Source organism: Ranitomeya imitator, chromosome 4 (genome assembly GCF_032444005.1).
Source record: "Ranitomeya imitator isolate aRanImi1 chromosome 4, aRanImi1.pri, whole genome shotgun sequence".
Taxonomy (NCBI): domain Eukaryota; kingdom Metazoa; phylum Chordata; class Amphibia; order Anura; family Dendrobatidae; genus Ranitomeya; species Ranitomeya imitator.
The window spans coordinates 528,113,302-528,128,984 of record NC_091285.1 but is presented as its reverse complement, the minus strand read 5'-3'; the positions used below and the strand labels follow the sequence as shown (position 1 = coordinate 528,128,984).

At 44.3% G+C, this 15,683-nt stretch overlaps 1 protein-coding gene across 1 annotated transcript in view; it reads left to right on the top strand.

Annotated features, from left to right (window-relative positions):
* VPS33B (VPS33B late endosome and lysosome associated) overlaps positions 1-15,683 on the top strand; it is a 121,728-nt gene that overhangs the window by 85,402 nt on the left and 20,643 nt on the right. The window contains exons 15-20 of the mRNA XM_069766166.1: positions 2,224-2,298; positions 3,795-3,859; positions 3,952-4,006; positions 4,077-4,123; positions 12,377-12,509; positions 12,792-12,865. Of these exons, the coding sequence (XP_069622267.1) occupies positions 2,224-2,298; positions 3,795-3,859; positions 3,952-4,006; positions 4,077-4,123; positions 12,377-12,509; positions 12,792-12,865 (449 nt within the window). The remainder of the gene's footprint in view (positions 1-2,223; positions 2,299-3,794; positions 3,860-3,951; positions 4,007-4,076; positions 4,124-12,376; positions 12,510-12,791; positions 12,866-15,683) is intronic.

Below are 15,683 nucleotides of genomic sequence, written 5' to 3'. Positions count from 1 at the left end.
TGTATATACATGACACAGGAGACACCGAGGCTTGGGAATACACATGACAGGAGAAAACAGCATACATGAGACATCGAGACTGCTGTATATACTTCATACAGGAGACACTGAGGCTGGGGCATACACATGATAGGAGACACAAGGGCTGGGGAATACAGATAACAGGAGAAAACAGAGGCTGGGGCATACGTGGGGCAGGAGACACTGAGGCTGTTGTATATACATGACACAGAGGACACCGAGGCTGGGGCATACACATAACAGGAGACGCCGGGGCTGTGGAATACACATGACAGGAGAAACAGGGCTGCGGCATATACATCATTGGAGACACTGGGTTAGGGCATATACATCACTAGAGACACTGGGCTTGGCCATATTATACATCACTGGAGACACTGGACTCGGGCCATATTATACATTCCCTAGAGCCACTGGGCTGGGCCATATTATACATCAGTGGAGACACTGGGCACCCCAATATTATACATCACAGGAGACACTGGGCTGGGGCATGTTATACATCACTGGAGATACTGGGCTGGGGCATATACATCACTGGAGACATTGGGCTGGGGCATATTATACATCACTGGAGACACTGGGCTGGGGCATATTATACATCACTGGAGATACTGGGCTGGGGCATATCATACATCACTCGAGATACTGGGCTGGGCCATATACATCACTAGAGACACTTGGCTCGGGCATATGATACATCATTGGAGACATTGGGCTTGGGCATATTATAAATCACTGGAGACACTGGGCTGGGGCATATTATACATCACTGGAGACACTGGAATGGGGCATATTATACATCACTGGAGACACTGGGCTGGGGCATATTATACATCATTGGAGACACTGGGCTGGGGCATATTATACATCATTGGAGACACTTGGCTGGGGCATATTATACCTCACTGGAGACACTGGGCTGGGGCATATTATACATCACTGGAGACACTTGGCTGGGGCATATTATACCTCACTGGAGACACTGTACTGGTACATATTATACATAACTGGAGACACTGGGTGGGGCTGGGGAATATTATACCTCACTGGAGACACTGGGCTGGGGCATATTCATAACTGAAGACTCTGGGCTGAGGCATATATATCACTGGAGACACTGGGCTGGGGCATATTATACATAACTGGAGACACTTGGCTAGGGCATATTATACCTTACTGGAGATAATTGGCTGGGCTTATTATACCTCACTGGAGACACTGGACTGGGGCATATTATACATAACTGGAGACACTAGGCTGGGGCACTTTATACATCACTGGACTGGGGCACGTTATACATCACTGGAGACACTGGGCTGGGGCATATTCATAACTGAAGACAGTGGGCTGGGGCATATTCATAACTGAAGACACTGGACTGGGGCATAGTATACATAACTGGAGACACTTGGCTGGGGCATATTATACCTTACTGGAGATAATTGGCTGGGCTTATTATACCTCACTGGAGACACTGGACTGGGGCATATATATCACTGGAGACACTGGGCTGAGACATATACATCACTGGAGACACTGGGCTGAGACATATACATCACTGGAGAGACTGGGCTGAGACATATACATCACTGGAGAGACTGGGCTGAGACATATACATCACTGGAGAGACTGGGCTGAGACATATACATCACTGGAGACACTGGGCTGGGGCATGAACCGTATTTTTTCGGACTATAAGATGCACTTTTTTCCCCAAGAAATTTTGGAGGAAAATGGGGGTGCCTCTTATAGTCTGGATGTATTTACCTGGAGTCTCATCCCAGGCTGGTGCGCATCCATCCAATGCTCGGTGGTGCGGAGGCTCCACCGACATCTTGTGAAAGCCCGGAGCCCCCGCACTTCCATTGTTGTAATGTGGTGGCCTCCAGGAAAAGGGCCGCCGGAGGTAGCGCATGCGCAGATTGAGATCTCGGGAGATGGGATCTTGGTGCCGCCGAATCTGCCACACCAGCTGGGATGAGTCAGATTATCGCAAGACCACCGAACACCTACTGTGACCGCGCTCTACCAGCGCTCCCGATCACACCTGAAAACTTGATGAAAGTTGATCACTCATTAAACCGTTTGTGATGTTGCTTTGATAGGGAAACCTTTCTTTTGAAACACCGTGTAAATCCAGTGTCCAGGGCCATCCTGTGAGTAAATAGGAGTAAATGTTTTTTGTTTCTTCCTATTAAGATATTGGAGCCTGTGAGTCTATCATGAAAAAGAAAACCAAGCAGGACTTCCAGGAGCTCCTGAAAACTGAACATTGTAAGTTCTCAGATGTTCACTCCTGCTGTGTGGTCCCGTTACAGATTGGTAGATAAAAACTAGCACAAAACAATAAAAGTCACTACGTGAGTAAATTTCATTCAACAAGTTGTGTTTCTTTCTGCATAGCAGACTACTGATATATTGCCACCCAACATTCATACTCTTCAAATGGCAGATCTTTTTTTGCTATGAAGCTATAGTTTCATCTATGGTATCACTACACAATCCGGAACATTTGTCATCAAAACACTATAAAAAAAAATCTGCATATAATAGAAGCCAAATGGGTTGTCCGGCAGCTTTCCAATGTGCAGATATAACTTACAAATGACAATATGATTTTTAGCATCCTTTAAAGAGAGACATTTCAAATAAAATAAAAAAATTGAGACAAATATTATGTTTTCAGAACATTTTTGAGAAATTGTTAGAAATATTTGGATGGACATTTTATCAGTGCAAGTAATGTACATTTACCACCAATGGAGTGGCATATGTAGAAAAATATAAATATCCGGCAAGGTCACTGTTAATGATAATTACATAGAAATTAGTTATTTATTAGATGCAAGAATTTTATTAGTATTTAAAGGGAATCTGTCAGCAGGTTTTTGCTATGTAATGTGAAAACAGCAGGAGATAGAGGCTGAAACACAGAATTCAGGGATATGTCACTTGTCAAAGTCAGTGCTGTTGTTTACTATGAAGGATTAATCACTAAGAGATTAACATTGCTGGAATACATTAGTCCGGCAACACCTCCTCCCCCTATAATAAGCAGCTCACTGTCTATAGACTTTGTACATGGATAGCCTAGTATGGGCGGGGTCAGCTGTGGTGTGGGCGGGGTTAGCTTTCTCAGCTCTGCTTCATGCTAAATCTAAAAGCTCTAATTGTGTGAGAACGGCTGCACCCAGTAATGTAAGTGATACATCGTTGGATTCAGCTTCTCTTTGCCTACATCAGGCTGCTCTCAGATGAGGTAGCAAAAATCTGCTGACAGATTCTCTTTAAACTTTAAATTGTCATACTTGCGAAACATCACCACTAAGTGCTGGCCACAAGGTGTCTTTCTCCTAATTTTCTATACACTGCCTGGTGGGAGGTGTAATCTGCTTCTGCATACAAACATAACAGAGGAGGGTCTTCACTGGAGGCAGGAAAACCCTTGGACAATGGTAGACACAATGCATGCTGGAGGTGAGCAAAGGGAGTTCTGGCACCTAAAGTGCTGTTAGTGCTTATGAAGAGGAACTTCCAATTTCAAAATAGTGAAGTGGATTGGTAAGTGCACCCAAAGCAGTTATGACTTGTTAGAATTAAGGACAACAAGACCATAAATTTCTACAGGTTTTATGTGAAAGCACAGGTACATTTTAATTATGTCAAAACAAAAATGTATTAAATTGAACATCAGAAATGAGAATGACATGGATGCGGCTCCAACTGTTAGAATACTAAATTGGATTCTTTTCTTGCTTTTGTATGCTCAGCATTATTAGAGGGATTTGATATTCGAGAATGCATCAATATAATAGAAGAACACATAAACCGACAGGTCAGTCCATCACATATACGTTGCATAGCACCGATGTGGCTGGCAATGCTGATATTTTTCATGCATGTACTTGGATGTTGCTTCATTTGCAGGTTTCGCCCATTGAAAGCCTACGTTTGCTGTGTCTGCTGTCTCTCACAGAGAATGGTAGGCCTTGTCTCTTGTTACTAATCACACACTCAGTTTATTCTACTGACTGCCTTATTTTTTTTTTAAGGTTTAATAACAAAAGATTACAGATCCCTGAAGACTCAATACCTACAGGTCTGTGTGGTTCTCTAAATATAATAAAACAGTTCTTTAGGAAATGTGTCCTCCTTGGTTATATATCTAATACAATGCTTATTACAGACAGTCAGAGTTGTGTGAAATGATCTGGAAAATCGTATAATTCAGATACACAGTAAAAGTGACCAGGCATCAAAAGTCCCCCCAACCCACACCATACACAAGCATGCTTGCTTCATCTGAGTGTGCATACATTCCTAACTACCTGCCTGTTCTACCCATTTCCAGTTCACAGTAGTCACGGACCACTCTTGCTGGCAATTCTGCTGCTCATGTCAGCAGAGCATCTGTTCCTCTTCCGGGCAGGTCTGCTGACAGGGCAAAACTCACAACATCATGCTGATTGACAGCTGCTCCGTGCAGTTAGGCATCGGGGAGCCGGCTGTCAATCAGCATGACATTGGCAGTCATGCCCCATCAAGTAAGCAGAGCAGAAGACAAGCTTCCTCTCTGTCGACCTGAAGTCAGTGGAGGTCACAGGTTTGCCGGCAAGAGCAGTCTGTGACCGCTCTGTATCGGCAGAGATATGTGCTTGGCAGAACAGGCAGGTAGTCAGCAATTGTAGTTCTTGGTCCCATAATAAAAAAAAGAAAAAAAAAAGTGGCCCCGGACAACTCCCTTAATTCCTGTGAAGCGCCTAAAGGGTGTACAAACTTTCCGATAGTAGTTTTAAATACTTTGAGAGGTGCAGTTTTTAAAATGGTATCACTTTTGGAAGTTTACAGTGGCATGTAAAAGTTTGGGCACCCCTGATGAAAATCATGGTCAGTGTGAACATTTAAGCAAGTTGGAGATGTAATGATCTCTAAAATGCCTAAAGTTAAAGATGACACATTTCCTTTGTATTTAAGGCAAAAAATATACACTGCTCAATAAAATAAAGGGAACACTAAAATCCCACATCCTAGATATCACTGAATGAAATATTCCAGTTGTAAATCTTTATTCATTACATAGTGGAATGTGTTGAGAACGATAAAACCTAAAAATGATCAACGTAAATCACAACTAATATCCCACGGAGCTCTGGAGTTGGAATGTTGCTCAAAATCAAAGTGGAAAATGAAGTTACAGGCTGATCCAACTTCAGTGGAAATGCCTCAAGACAAGGAAATGATGCTCAGTAGTGTGTGTGGACTCCACGTGCCTGTATGACCTCCCTACAACGCCTGGGCATGCTCGTGATGAGGCAGCTGATGGTCTCCTGAGGGATCTCCTCCCAGACCTGGACTAAAGCATCCGCCAACTCCTGGACAGTCTGTGGTGCAACGTGACGTTTGTGGATGGTGCAAGACATGATGTCCCAGATGTGTTCAATCGGATTCAGGTCTGGGGAACGGGCGGGCCAGTCCATAGCTTCAATGCCTTCATCTTGCAGGAACTGCTGACACACTCCAGCCACATGAGGTCTGGCATTGTCCTGCATTAGAAGGAACCCAGAGCCAACCGCACCAGCATATGGTCTCACAAGGGGTCTGAGGATCTCATCTCGGTACCTAATGGCAGTCAGGCTACCTCTGGCGAGCACATGGAGGGCTGTGCGACCGTCCAAAGAAATGCCACCCCACACCATTACTGACCCACTGCCAAACCGGTCATGCTGAAGGATGTTGCAGGCAGCAGATCACTCTCCACGGCGTCTTCAGACTCTGTCACGTCTGTCACGTGTGCTCAGTGTGAACCTACTTTCATCTGTGAAGAGCACAGGGCACCAGTGGCAAATTTGCCAATCCTGGTGTTCTGTGGCAAATGCCCAGCGTTCTGCACGGTGTTGGGCTGTGAGCACAACCCCCATCTGTGGACGTCGGGCACTCAGACCATCCTCATGGAGTCGGTTTCTAACCATTTGTGCAGACACACGCACACTTGTGGCCTGCTGGAGGTCATTTTGCATGGCTCTGGCAGTGCTCCTCCTGTTCCTCCTTGCACAAAGGCTGAGGTAGCGGTCCTGCTACTAGGTTGTAGCCCTCCTACAGCCCCCTCCACGTCTCCAGGTGTACTGGCCTGTCTCCTGGTAGCGCCTCCAACCTCTGGACACTACGCTGACGGACACAGCAAACCTTCTTACCACAGCTCGCATTGATGTGCCATCCTGGATGAGCTGCACTACCTGAGCCACTTGTGTGGGTTGTAGCGTTCGTCTCATGCTACCACGAGTGTGAAAGCACAACCAGCATTCAAAAGTGACCAAAACATCAGCCAGACAGCATTGGTACTGAGATGTGGTCTGTGGTCCCCACCTGCAGAACCACTCCTGTATTGTGTCTTGATAATTGCCAATAATTTCTATCTGTTGTCTATTCCATTTGCACAACAGCATGTGAAATTGATTGTCAAACAGTGTTGCTTCCTAAGTGGACAGTTTGTATTCAGAGAAGTTTGATTTACTTGGAGTTATAGTCTATTGTTTAAGTGTTCTCTTTATTTTTTTGGAGCAGTATATATACATGTAATTTTTTATGTTTTAAAAATTACAAAAAGGAAAATGGGCTGATGCATAAATTTGGGCACTCTGCGTAGTTAGTACCTTGCAGCACCTCCTTTTGCAAGTATCACAGCTTGAAAATGTTCTTGTAGCCAGCCAAGAGTCTTTCAATACTTGTTTGAGGGATTTTCAACCATATTTCCTTTGAACATTCTTCCTGTTCTGTGAGAATCCTAGGTCGTCTTTCATGCGCTGCTATTTTGAGATCTAGCCACAGATTTTCAATGATGTTTAGACCAGGGGACCATGAGGGCCATTGTAAAACTTTCAGCTTGCGCCTTTTTGATTTAGTCTATTGTGGACTTTGCCTTGTATTTAGGACCATTGTCCATTTGTAGAAGCCATCCTCTTTTCAAATCCTTTTTTTTACAGATGGTGTTATGTTTGTATCAAGAATTTGTTGAAATTCCATTGAATCCATTCTTCCTTCTACATGAGTAATGTTTCTAGTGCCATTGGCTGCAACACAACCCCAAAGCTCGTCATTTCTTAATTATATTTTGAACTGAGGAATGGGCAACTTGAAAACACTTTGCTATCTTATAGCCTTCTCCTGCTTTGTGGACCACCACCATTTCCATTTTCAGAGTGCTGGGCACTGCATTGAAGAACCCATGGCTGCTGTTTTTTGGCCCAAGGTTAGAGAAGGCTGGATTTTTATAAAGTTGGAAATTTGCATCATCTGCCCTTTCCTAACGATGGTTAACAAGCCTATTTTCCTTTTTGTTATTTTTAAAATGCTAAAAATGCCTTTTTTGCCTAAAATACAAAGGAAATGTGTCATCTTTAACTTTAGGCCTTTTAGAGATCATTTCATCTTCAACTTGCTTAGGTAACGTTCACATTAGCGTTTCCCGACGCTGCGTCGGGAAACGCTGCGGCAACGCATGCGTCATGCGCCCCTATATTTAACATGGGGGGCGCATGGACATGCGTTGTGCGACGCATGCGTTTTTTTTTGCCGCAAGCGTTGGGCGCAGAAAATGCAATAAGTTGCATTTTTCTTGCGTCCAAATTTCGGCAAAAAAGGACGCATGCGTCGCAAAACGCAGCGTTTTTGCGTGCGTTTTGGTGCGTTTTTATTTGCGTTCTGCATTGTGTCGCCGACGCAGCGGCGCACAACGCAAATGTGAACGTAGCCTTAGTGGCTCCTGTGTTGCTGCATTGAGGAGCAGGTTAGACACCATAACCTTTGACCTCTCTTCCAACTGTAACATTGTAGAAGAGGCAGCATTCTACAGCCAGCCAATCACAGCGCTTGCTCATCGAGATATGCAAATGAGCTGCCGGGAACAAGGAACAGCTTTTCAACGAATTTGTCCTAAATATTCAGCGGGAGCGGGGCATTTTGACAACAGGGCTGTGTTCAATAAGTCAGCAGGTCATTATTGCTGCATTAAAAAAAAAAATCTCCATAATTTAACAGTGTTGACATTACGGGAGCCATATAAAGAGCTGAGGTCTGACTATAGGCTTGTGTGCGGTGAGGTCTGGCTGCAGACTTGAGTGCTGGTGGGGCTCCTGGGATTGCTACGGTGTCAGCAGCCGTTCCCACATACAGTATAGTCCCATACAGCGGCTGCCTATTCCGGCGGTCCCTCTGGTGTCCCAACTGCGTTCGGCGACAACCATCTCGCTGCACACACTTTTTGATAACAAACATGTGGAGAACAAAACCCATGTAATTGCAATCATTTTCTGGAAGTGTGCCAACACGTGCGGCCATGACTATATATCTATAGGCCAAACTTTTGATGCGTTTTTCAACTTTAACATTGCTTTCAACCAATACAAAAGCATTCACTGGGAAATGTCATTGTAACATTTAACAACCCTAGCTGGCCATGTGGTGTGTGACACATAAGCAGACCCATCTTGTTTCATTTATGAAGGAGGGACTCTTAAAGTCACAGAGCCTATTTTTAGAGGGGCTTCAGATGGCCTTAATATTCTTAAACGGCCATTATTAAACAGTGGATCTCCTATGCTGCTATTGCCTATGCAGTGAGTGGCTGGGCTGCCAAGAGTTACGACGCACCCCAATACCCCTTTCACGAGAGGTACAGGAGGGCTTACTGAAAAAATATTGCATTGAATGCAAGGCCTGCCCTGCTATCAAGTCATATGCACCCCAATAAGCCTTTGAAGCCAGGCACTGGATGGCCGCAGGAAAACCCACTTCACATTCTTCATTTTGTACTCCCATACTGTTTTCTTATGTATTGACTGCAAGGCCTGCCCTGCTACCAAGTCATATGCACCCCAAGAAGCCTTTGAACCCAGGTACTGGATGGCCACAGGAAAACCCACTTCACATTCTTCAGTTGGTCCTGCCAAACTGTTTCCTTATACATTGAATGGAAGGGCCACTTTGACCCAAATTTGCATGCACCCCAATCCCCCCTTGGAAGAAGCATGGAGGAGGGCTGTTGTGAATTCTGTGGCAGAGCTCCCTCTTGTGGTCACAAGTGGTACTTCGGCTGATTCTCTCTGTGAGCTTCCGTTGGTGGAGGAAAGTGGTACTGCGGCTTCTGAGTTTCCTTCCTCAGGTGATATGGTGAAGTCGTTAGGTGCTGCTCTATTTAACTCCACCTAGTGCTTTGATCCTGGCCTCCAGTCATTGTTTTAGTATTGGACCTGTCTCCTGGATCGTTCCTGTGGCCTGCTGCTCTGCATAGCTAAGTTATTCTTTGCTATTTGTTTGCTGTTTTTTTCTGTCCAGCTTGTCTATTTGTTTTTCCCGCTTGCTGGAAGCTCTGGGACGCAGAAGGTGTACCTCCGTGCCGTTAGTTCGGTACGGAGGGTCTTTTTGCCCCCTTTGCGTGGTTTTTGTAGGGTTTTGTGTTGACCGCAAAGTTACCTTTCCTATCCTCGCTCTGTTCAGAAAGTTGGGCCTCGCTTTGCTAAATCTATTTCATCTCTACGTTTGTCTTTTCATCTTAACTCACAGTCATTATATGTGGGGGGCTGCCTTTTCCTTTGGGGATATTTCTCTGAGGCAAGGTAGGCTTATTTTCTATCTTCAGGCTAGCTAGTTTCTCAGGCCGTGCCGAGTTGCATAGGGAGCGTTAGGCGCAATCCACGGCTGCCTTTAGTGTGGTTGGAGAGGATTAGGGATTGCGGTCAACAGAGTTCCCACGTCTCAGAGCTCGTTCTTGTTTTTTGGGTTATTGCCAGGTCACTGTATGTGCGCTGACCTCTATGTCCATTGTGGTACTGAATTACCTTTCATAACAGAGGGCCTCCTAAAAAAAACCTGTCCCACTACAAAGGAGCGGGTCTCCTAGACTCATGCCCATACACTAAGTGTATGGGCTAACAAACATTTCCCCATGGAGGTGCAATTTATAAAAAATGTTTCTGGGGATCATAGACACCCTTGCAAAAAAATTGACTGTCTGTAGCAGCATAGAACACGTTCACCCTGATGTTCTACTGGTTGTGGATGATGAGGATGAGGATTAGGGCTCACACTCACTTGCTTGAAAAAAAACGGTCCGTAATCTGGACCGAAAAAATTGGATGCAAACTATGCGATTGTCATGTGAGTTCAATGTGATTTTCAATCGCACAATCCGTTTTACATCCGTATGACTTCCGTATGCAATGCATTTTTTTTTTCTCTGCAACAATTTTTAGACAATCATTTGCAGGACCATTTACACTGTTCTGTGCCACAGAATGGTAAGGTATCTGGAAAAAACGGACGGAAAACGGATGGTCCGTATTCCGTCTGCTTTTTTTCTCGCACCCATTGACTTGCATTGGTGAGACTCGCAGCAAATCGCAGCATGCTGCGATTTTTTTCTCAGTCCGATTTTGGCTGAGAAGAAAAATAGCAAATGAGATGTCACCTATTGAATAACATTGGTCCGAGTGCAATCCGATTTTTTTATCGGATTGCACTCGTCCGTTTTGCTCGCAAGTGGGTATGAGCCCTAAGGAGGAGGATAACACCAAATAGACCAAATCAGGAAGCGTATACCCATGTGTGGTTGTGAAGAGGTGCATGAGAATACACCTCCACAAAAAAGACTGCATTAGAGGTTATGTTTCGCTGTTTTCATTCGGTGGTGTACAGAAGTCTTGCCAAATCCAGCCCTTGTTCATTTTTATAAGAGTCAGCCTTCCAGCATTTTCAGTTGACAGGCGGATGCGCTTATTAGTTATAATTCCACCAGTGGCACTAAAAACCCGCTGTGACAGAACGCTAGCGGCAGGGCAGGCCAGGACCTCCAATGCGTAGAGCCAGTTCATGCCACGTGTCCAGCTTGGATACCCAATAATTAAAAGACACAGAGGAATCCCGGAGGACGTTCTAAAATTAATATTTTATTGAAGTGAGGTACTACAACGTGAACATAGCAGTGCGCACGCGCCGGCCATAGGAATCATGGCGATGGGCGTCGCGTTCAGCCAACCTGTTCTGTCAGAAAGGCCTTCCCTTCTATCAGATGGAGGAGCCCAATATCTGAGGGTCTGTCGCAGTGTAGAGGGGCCATCATTATTCTCATTTGCACATGGAAACGCGAGAAGCAATGGATGAAAGTGAAAGGGAGAAGATACATATTAGATATTAGAGTGGTGACAGTGAGGACGATCAATGAGTGGAACAGGCAGCCATGAGAGAAGGTGACGAGTTCTCCTTCAGTGGGATTGGTCACACAGAGGCTGGACAGACATCTGAGGGGTTAGGCTACTTTCACACTGGCGTCGTACGACGCACGTCGCAATGCGACGTACCGACGCAGACTGTGATTTACAATGCATCCGCTGCCCCATTGTGATGTCCGGGGAGGCGGGGGCGGAGTTCTGGTAACATGTAACGTTTCATTCTGCCGACGGTCGCTCGCTAATGCAAGTCTATGGAGCAATTTTGCAGGATGCGTTTTTTCTACAAAACGACGCATTGCGACGTGCAGTGCACAACGCTAGTGTGAAAGTAGCCGTTCACAATAACAGTAATTTTGACCTGGGGTACCCAAACTTTTACATTTTATTGTACCATTATATAGGCCTCTCATAGTCACTTAAAAATTGTATAGGTGCATAAAAATAGGATTTGTCAATTACCTTTAGCTGCAATTTTTGTTTTTAAACATTTAAGCTTTATAAAAAAACAAAAGGATCTTTTGCTGATGCATTTGTGAAGTAGACATGCGAGAAATGCAATTTACTTACTGTTTACAACTAACTGGTTTAAGGGTATAAAAATTCAGAGTCTGAAAATTGCTAAATTTTCCTCAAATTTCATAAATTTTCATATATAAACACAAAACAGACCTAAATTTACTGTAACATAAAGTACAATGTGTCATGAAAAAACATTCTCTCAATCACTGGGATATGTTGAAACATTCCAGAGTTATTACCGCATAAAGTAACACCTTACATTTGATAAATGGGGCAGTTTCATCATTCCAGGGGTTAAACGACAGAGAGCTGTACTTCCCGTATATGTGTCTATTGAACTCAGTTGACCCTTTAAAATGGTTTAAACATGGAAAGAAGCTTGAAATACAATAGTAATGGCATTAATATTAGGAAATGCAAAATTCACACAATTACGGCTCAGACTGACTAATGTCTTACGTGCTTTCTGAAACCCGATTATCTCCAGGTGCATTGATTTGTCGTGGTCTGGTCAGTTGTATTAAGTTATTGTAACTGGTTCAGTATTGATATGTTTTTCCAGAACTTTATTCACGTCTTTAGTTGAACGCTGCATCTTCTTGTTTCTGTAGAGTTACGGCCCTGAGCATCTGCTGACATTTTCCAATCTAAAGCGCGTCGGGCTGCTGACTGAACAAGCTCCGGGAGAGACACTGACTGCGGTGGAGAGCAGAGTGAGCAAACTGGTCACCGACAAAGCTGTAGGTGAGGTTGGCGGTTTTACTGGTTCTGACCATTTTGTTCCATTTGCATCAAAGGTTTTTGTTCTTTTACCGTCATTCGGTCCTTCCCACAAAGAACTGGTAACACAGGTCAGCCTAATTAAAGTGATTGTAGAGATGGCAATAGTGGCGGATGCATGAGGCGTCCACGTGGTATAAAGTTACCATGTACTTTACAACTTTATCAGTACCTTCAGAGATCAGCGGTGACTGAAACTGGAATTTTTCTTATTTAAACTTTTATATTTTTCTGTATGGTTTTCAGGAAAGCTTACTGATGCTTTTTCATCTTTGGCAAAAAAGAGTCATTTCAGAGGGATCAGCAAAAGGCTTGGACTAGTAAGTAATCTGTTGTACCAGGTTATTATACTATTAGTCTTTCCTGCTTTAAAGGGTTGTCCAGTCTTCTGGTGAAAGTCTGTAGTCACTCTCTCTGCCTGCAGACTTGTGAATCCTTGCAGCGTGCGCAACGCATGCAGTCACGATTTTTCAGTGTTGCCGACAAGACTGGTTGGTCATGTGACTGCAGGTATGTTATTTGCATATTTCGGGTCATATTCCACCTAGATATGCTCAGTCTCACTTAAATCACTTGTACTGAGTGAGGCTAAGCGAGTCTGCTCAGCACGTGACCACACGTATGCAAATCACATACTTGCGTCATGTAACCGCCCGGTCTACCAGACAATCCTGTGCACGCTGTAAGGATTCAGAAATCTGCAGTCACATACAGTGACCTGACAACCCCTTTAAGGCACAAGTTATAGTTGTATTAAGGTATCTATACAAAGAATAAACTTGCCCGATCCTACCAACATAGAAGAGGATTCTTTACTGTTAGGGCAGTGAGAATCTGGAATTGCTTGCCTGAGGAGGTGGTGATGGCGAACTCAGTCGAGGGGTTCAAGAGAGGCCTGGATGTCTTCCTGGAGCAGAACAATATTGTATCATACAATTATTAGGTTCTGTAGAAGGACGTAGATCTGGGGATTTATTATGATGGAATATAGGCTGAACTGGATGGACAAATGTCTTTTTTCGGCCTTACTAACTATGTTACTATGTTACCAATTATCTTATGTGTACAGAGGCCTCATAACATTCCCTCCTGAACAGATAATGAAGAAAATAAGGGTTGGACATGTTGTATTTCAACATGCTTGATCTTTATCATGCTTGCCAGGAGTATCTAGTAGCAGCTTACTCCTCTCGCTCAGCATTAGCTGGTTAACTTACGCTTGAAGAGGGAGAAAAAATACCTGAAATGTCTAGAATTATTAAAGATTTAGTTTATGTTTTGCTTATTTAGCGCCATCATATTCCACAGCGCTATACAGATATTATCATCGCTGTCCCCATTGGTGCTCACAATCTAAATCCCCTATCAGTATGTCTTTGGAGTGTGGGAGGAAACCGGAGTACCCGGAGGAAACTCTTGGAAACATGGGGAGAACATACAAACTTCTTTCAGATGTCTTAGGTGGGATTAGAAGGTGGGATCACTAGCTTTGCAGCGCTTGGGTACGTGTTTGTGCAAAGAATTGTCACTATTGTCACAAGCATATAGCATCGATTATGGAAGGGCAGAATGCTCTCTAGTAAGTGATGATGCTCAACTTTCTGAAAAAACACAATTCAATCATCACAAAAAGAACCCAGAAGTAGCATTCGTGTTTAATTCCTCTATTTCATGACAATCCGCATACAATAATAGCAAGCACACCCTTTTGCATTCATGACTCATGAGTAAGACTGCCTAGTGCAGTCGAAACGCATCAACTAGGTCATGTTGACAATTTAGATTTTTCTTTTGTATGCATTATAATTTCTTTTGAAAAAGAAAAGGAATATCCAGTCTTGTTGAGCCAGACTCGAATTTTTTCTTTTTTCCTTGATGTGAGGCCAGGGTGAGGCCAGTGTCTGAGCCCCAGGTGGATGAGCATAGAGCAACTGAGTGAGCTGGAATAAAGTTTCTATACAGTGTATGAGGCTGTCAGGTTGGGGTCAGCAGACCTCTGACCAGTCTGTGCTTGCATGGCGGTCAGCACGTTGACTGTGACACACATTTTTTGTGTGTGTGTGTGAGAATCGGGTCTTAATTGTAGTGACAGTATGAAAGATGCCCGGTTTTAAGAAACATGTAAGGCTATGTGCAGCATCAGCATCAATAGTAAAAAGATATAATGTTAAAAATAATAATAAAATAAATAAAAAATCATGATATTCTCACCTTTTGGCGGTCCCCGCAGCCTTCCCGATCATCGCAATGCTCCCGGCAGCTCCCGTTCCCAGTGATGCCTCGCGACAATGACCTCAGATGATGTAGCATCATGCGACACCGCTACGTCATTACAGGTCATTGTCGCAAGGGAACGGGAGCTGCCGGGAGCATCGCTAAGGCCTGGGCTGGATCCGTGGGCCGCCAGTAGGTGAGTATATAACTATTTTTTATTTTATTTTTTTTAGGGCCTGGAGGAGAGTCTCCTCTCCTCCACCCCCGTGTACCATCCGCACATGATCCGCTTACTTTGCGCAATGTGGGCATAGCCCCATGCGGGAAGTAAGCAGATCAATGCATTCCTATGTGTGCGGAATTGCCGCGATTCCGCACAAAGAATGAGCATGCTGCGTAGTTTTCCACGATGTGATTCCGCAGCGGAAAAATACGCAACATTAGCACAGCATTGCAGAATCCCATTGAATTCAAATTCAATGGGTTGTGTTGTGTGTTATGGCTGGCAATCAGGCAACACAGCGTGCAGTAATCAGCGCACATACAGAGATCTGGCAATAACCCAAAACAATAGGACGAGCTCTGAGACGTGGAATCTCTGTAGACTGCAGTACCTGATCTATCCTCACACAACTGGAAGCAGCAGTGGATTGCGCCTATCAACTACCTATGCAACTCGGCACTGCCTGAGGAGCTGACTAGCCTGAAGATAGAAATACAAGCCTGACTTACCTCAGAGAAATACCCCAAAGGAATAGGCAGCCCCCACATATAATGACTGTTAGCAAGATGAAAAGACAAACGTAGGAATGAAATAGATTCAGCAAAGTGAGGCCCGATATTCTAGACAGAGCGAGGATAGCAAAGAGAACTATGCAGTCTACAAAAAACCCTAAAACGAAAACCACGCAAAGGGGCAAAAAG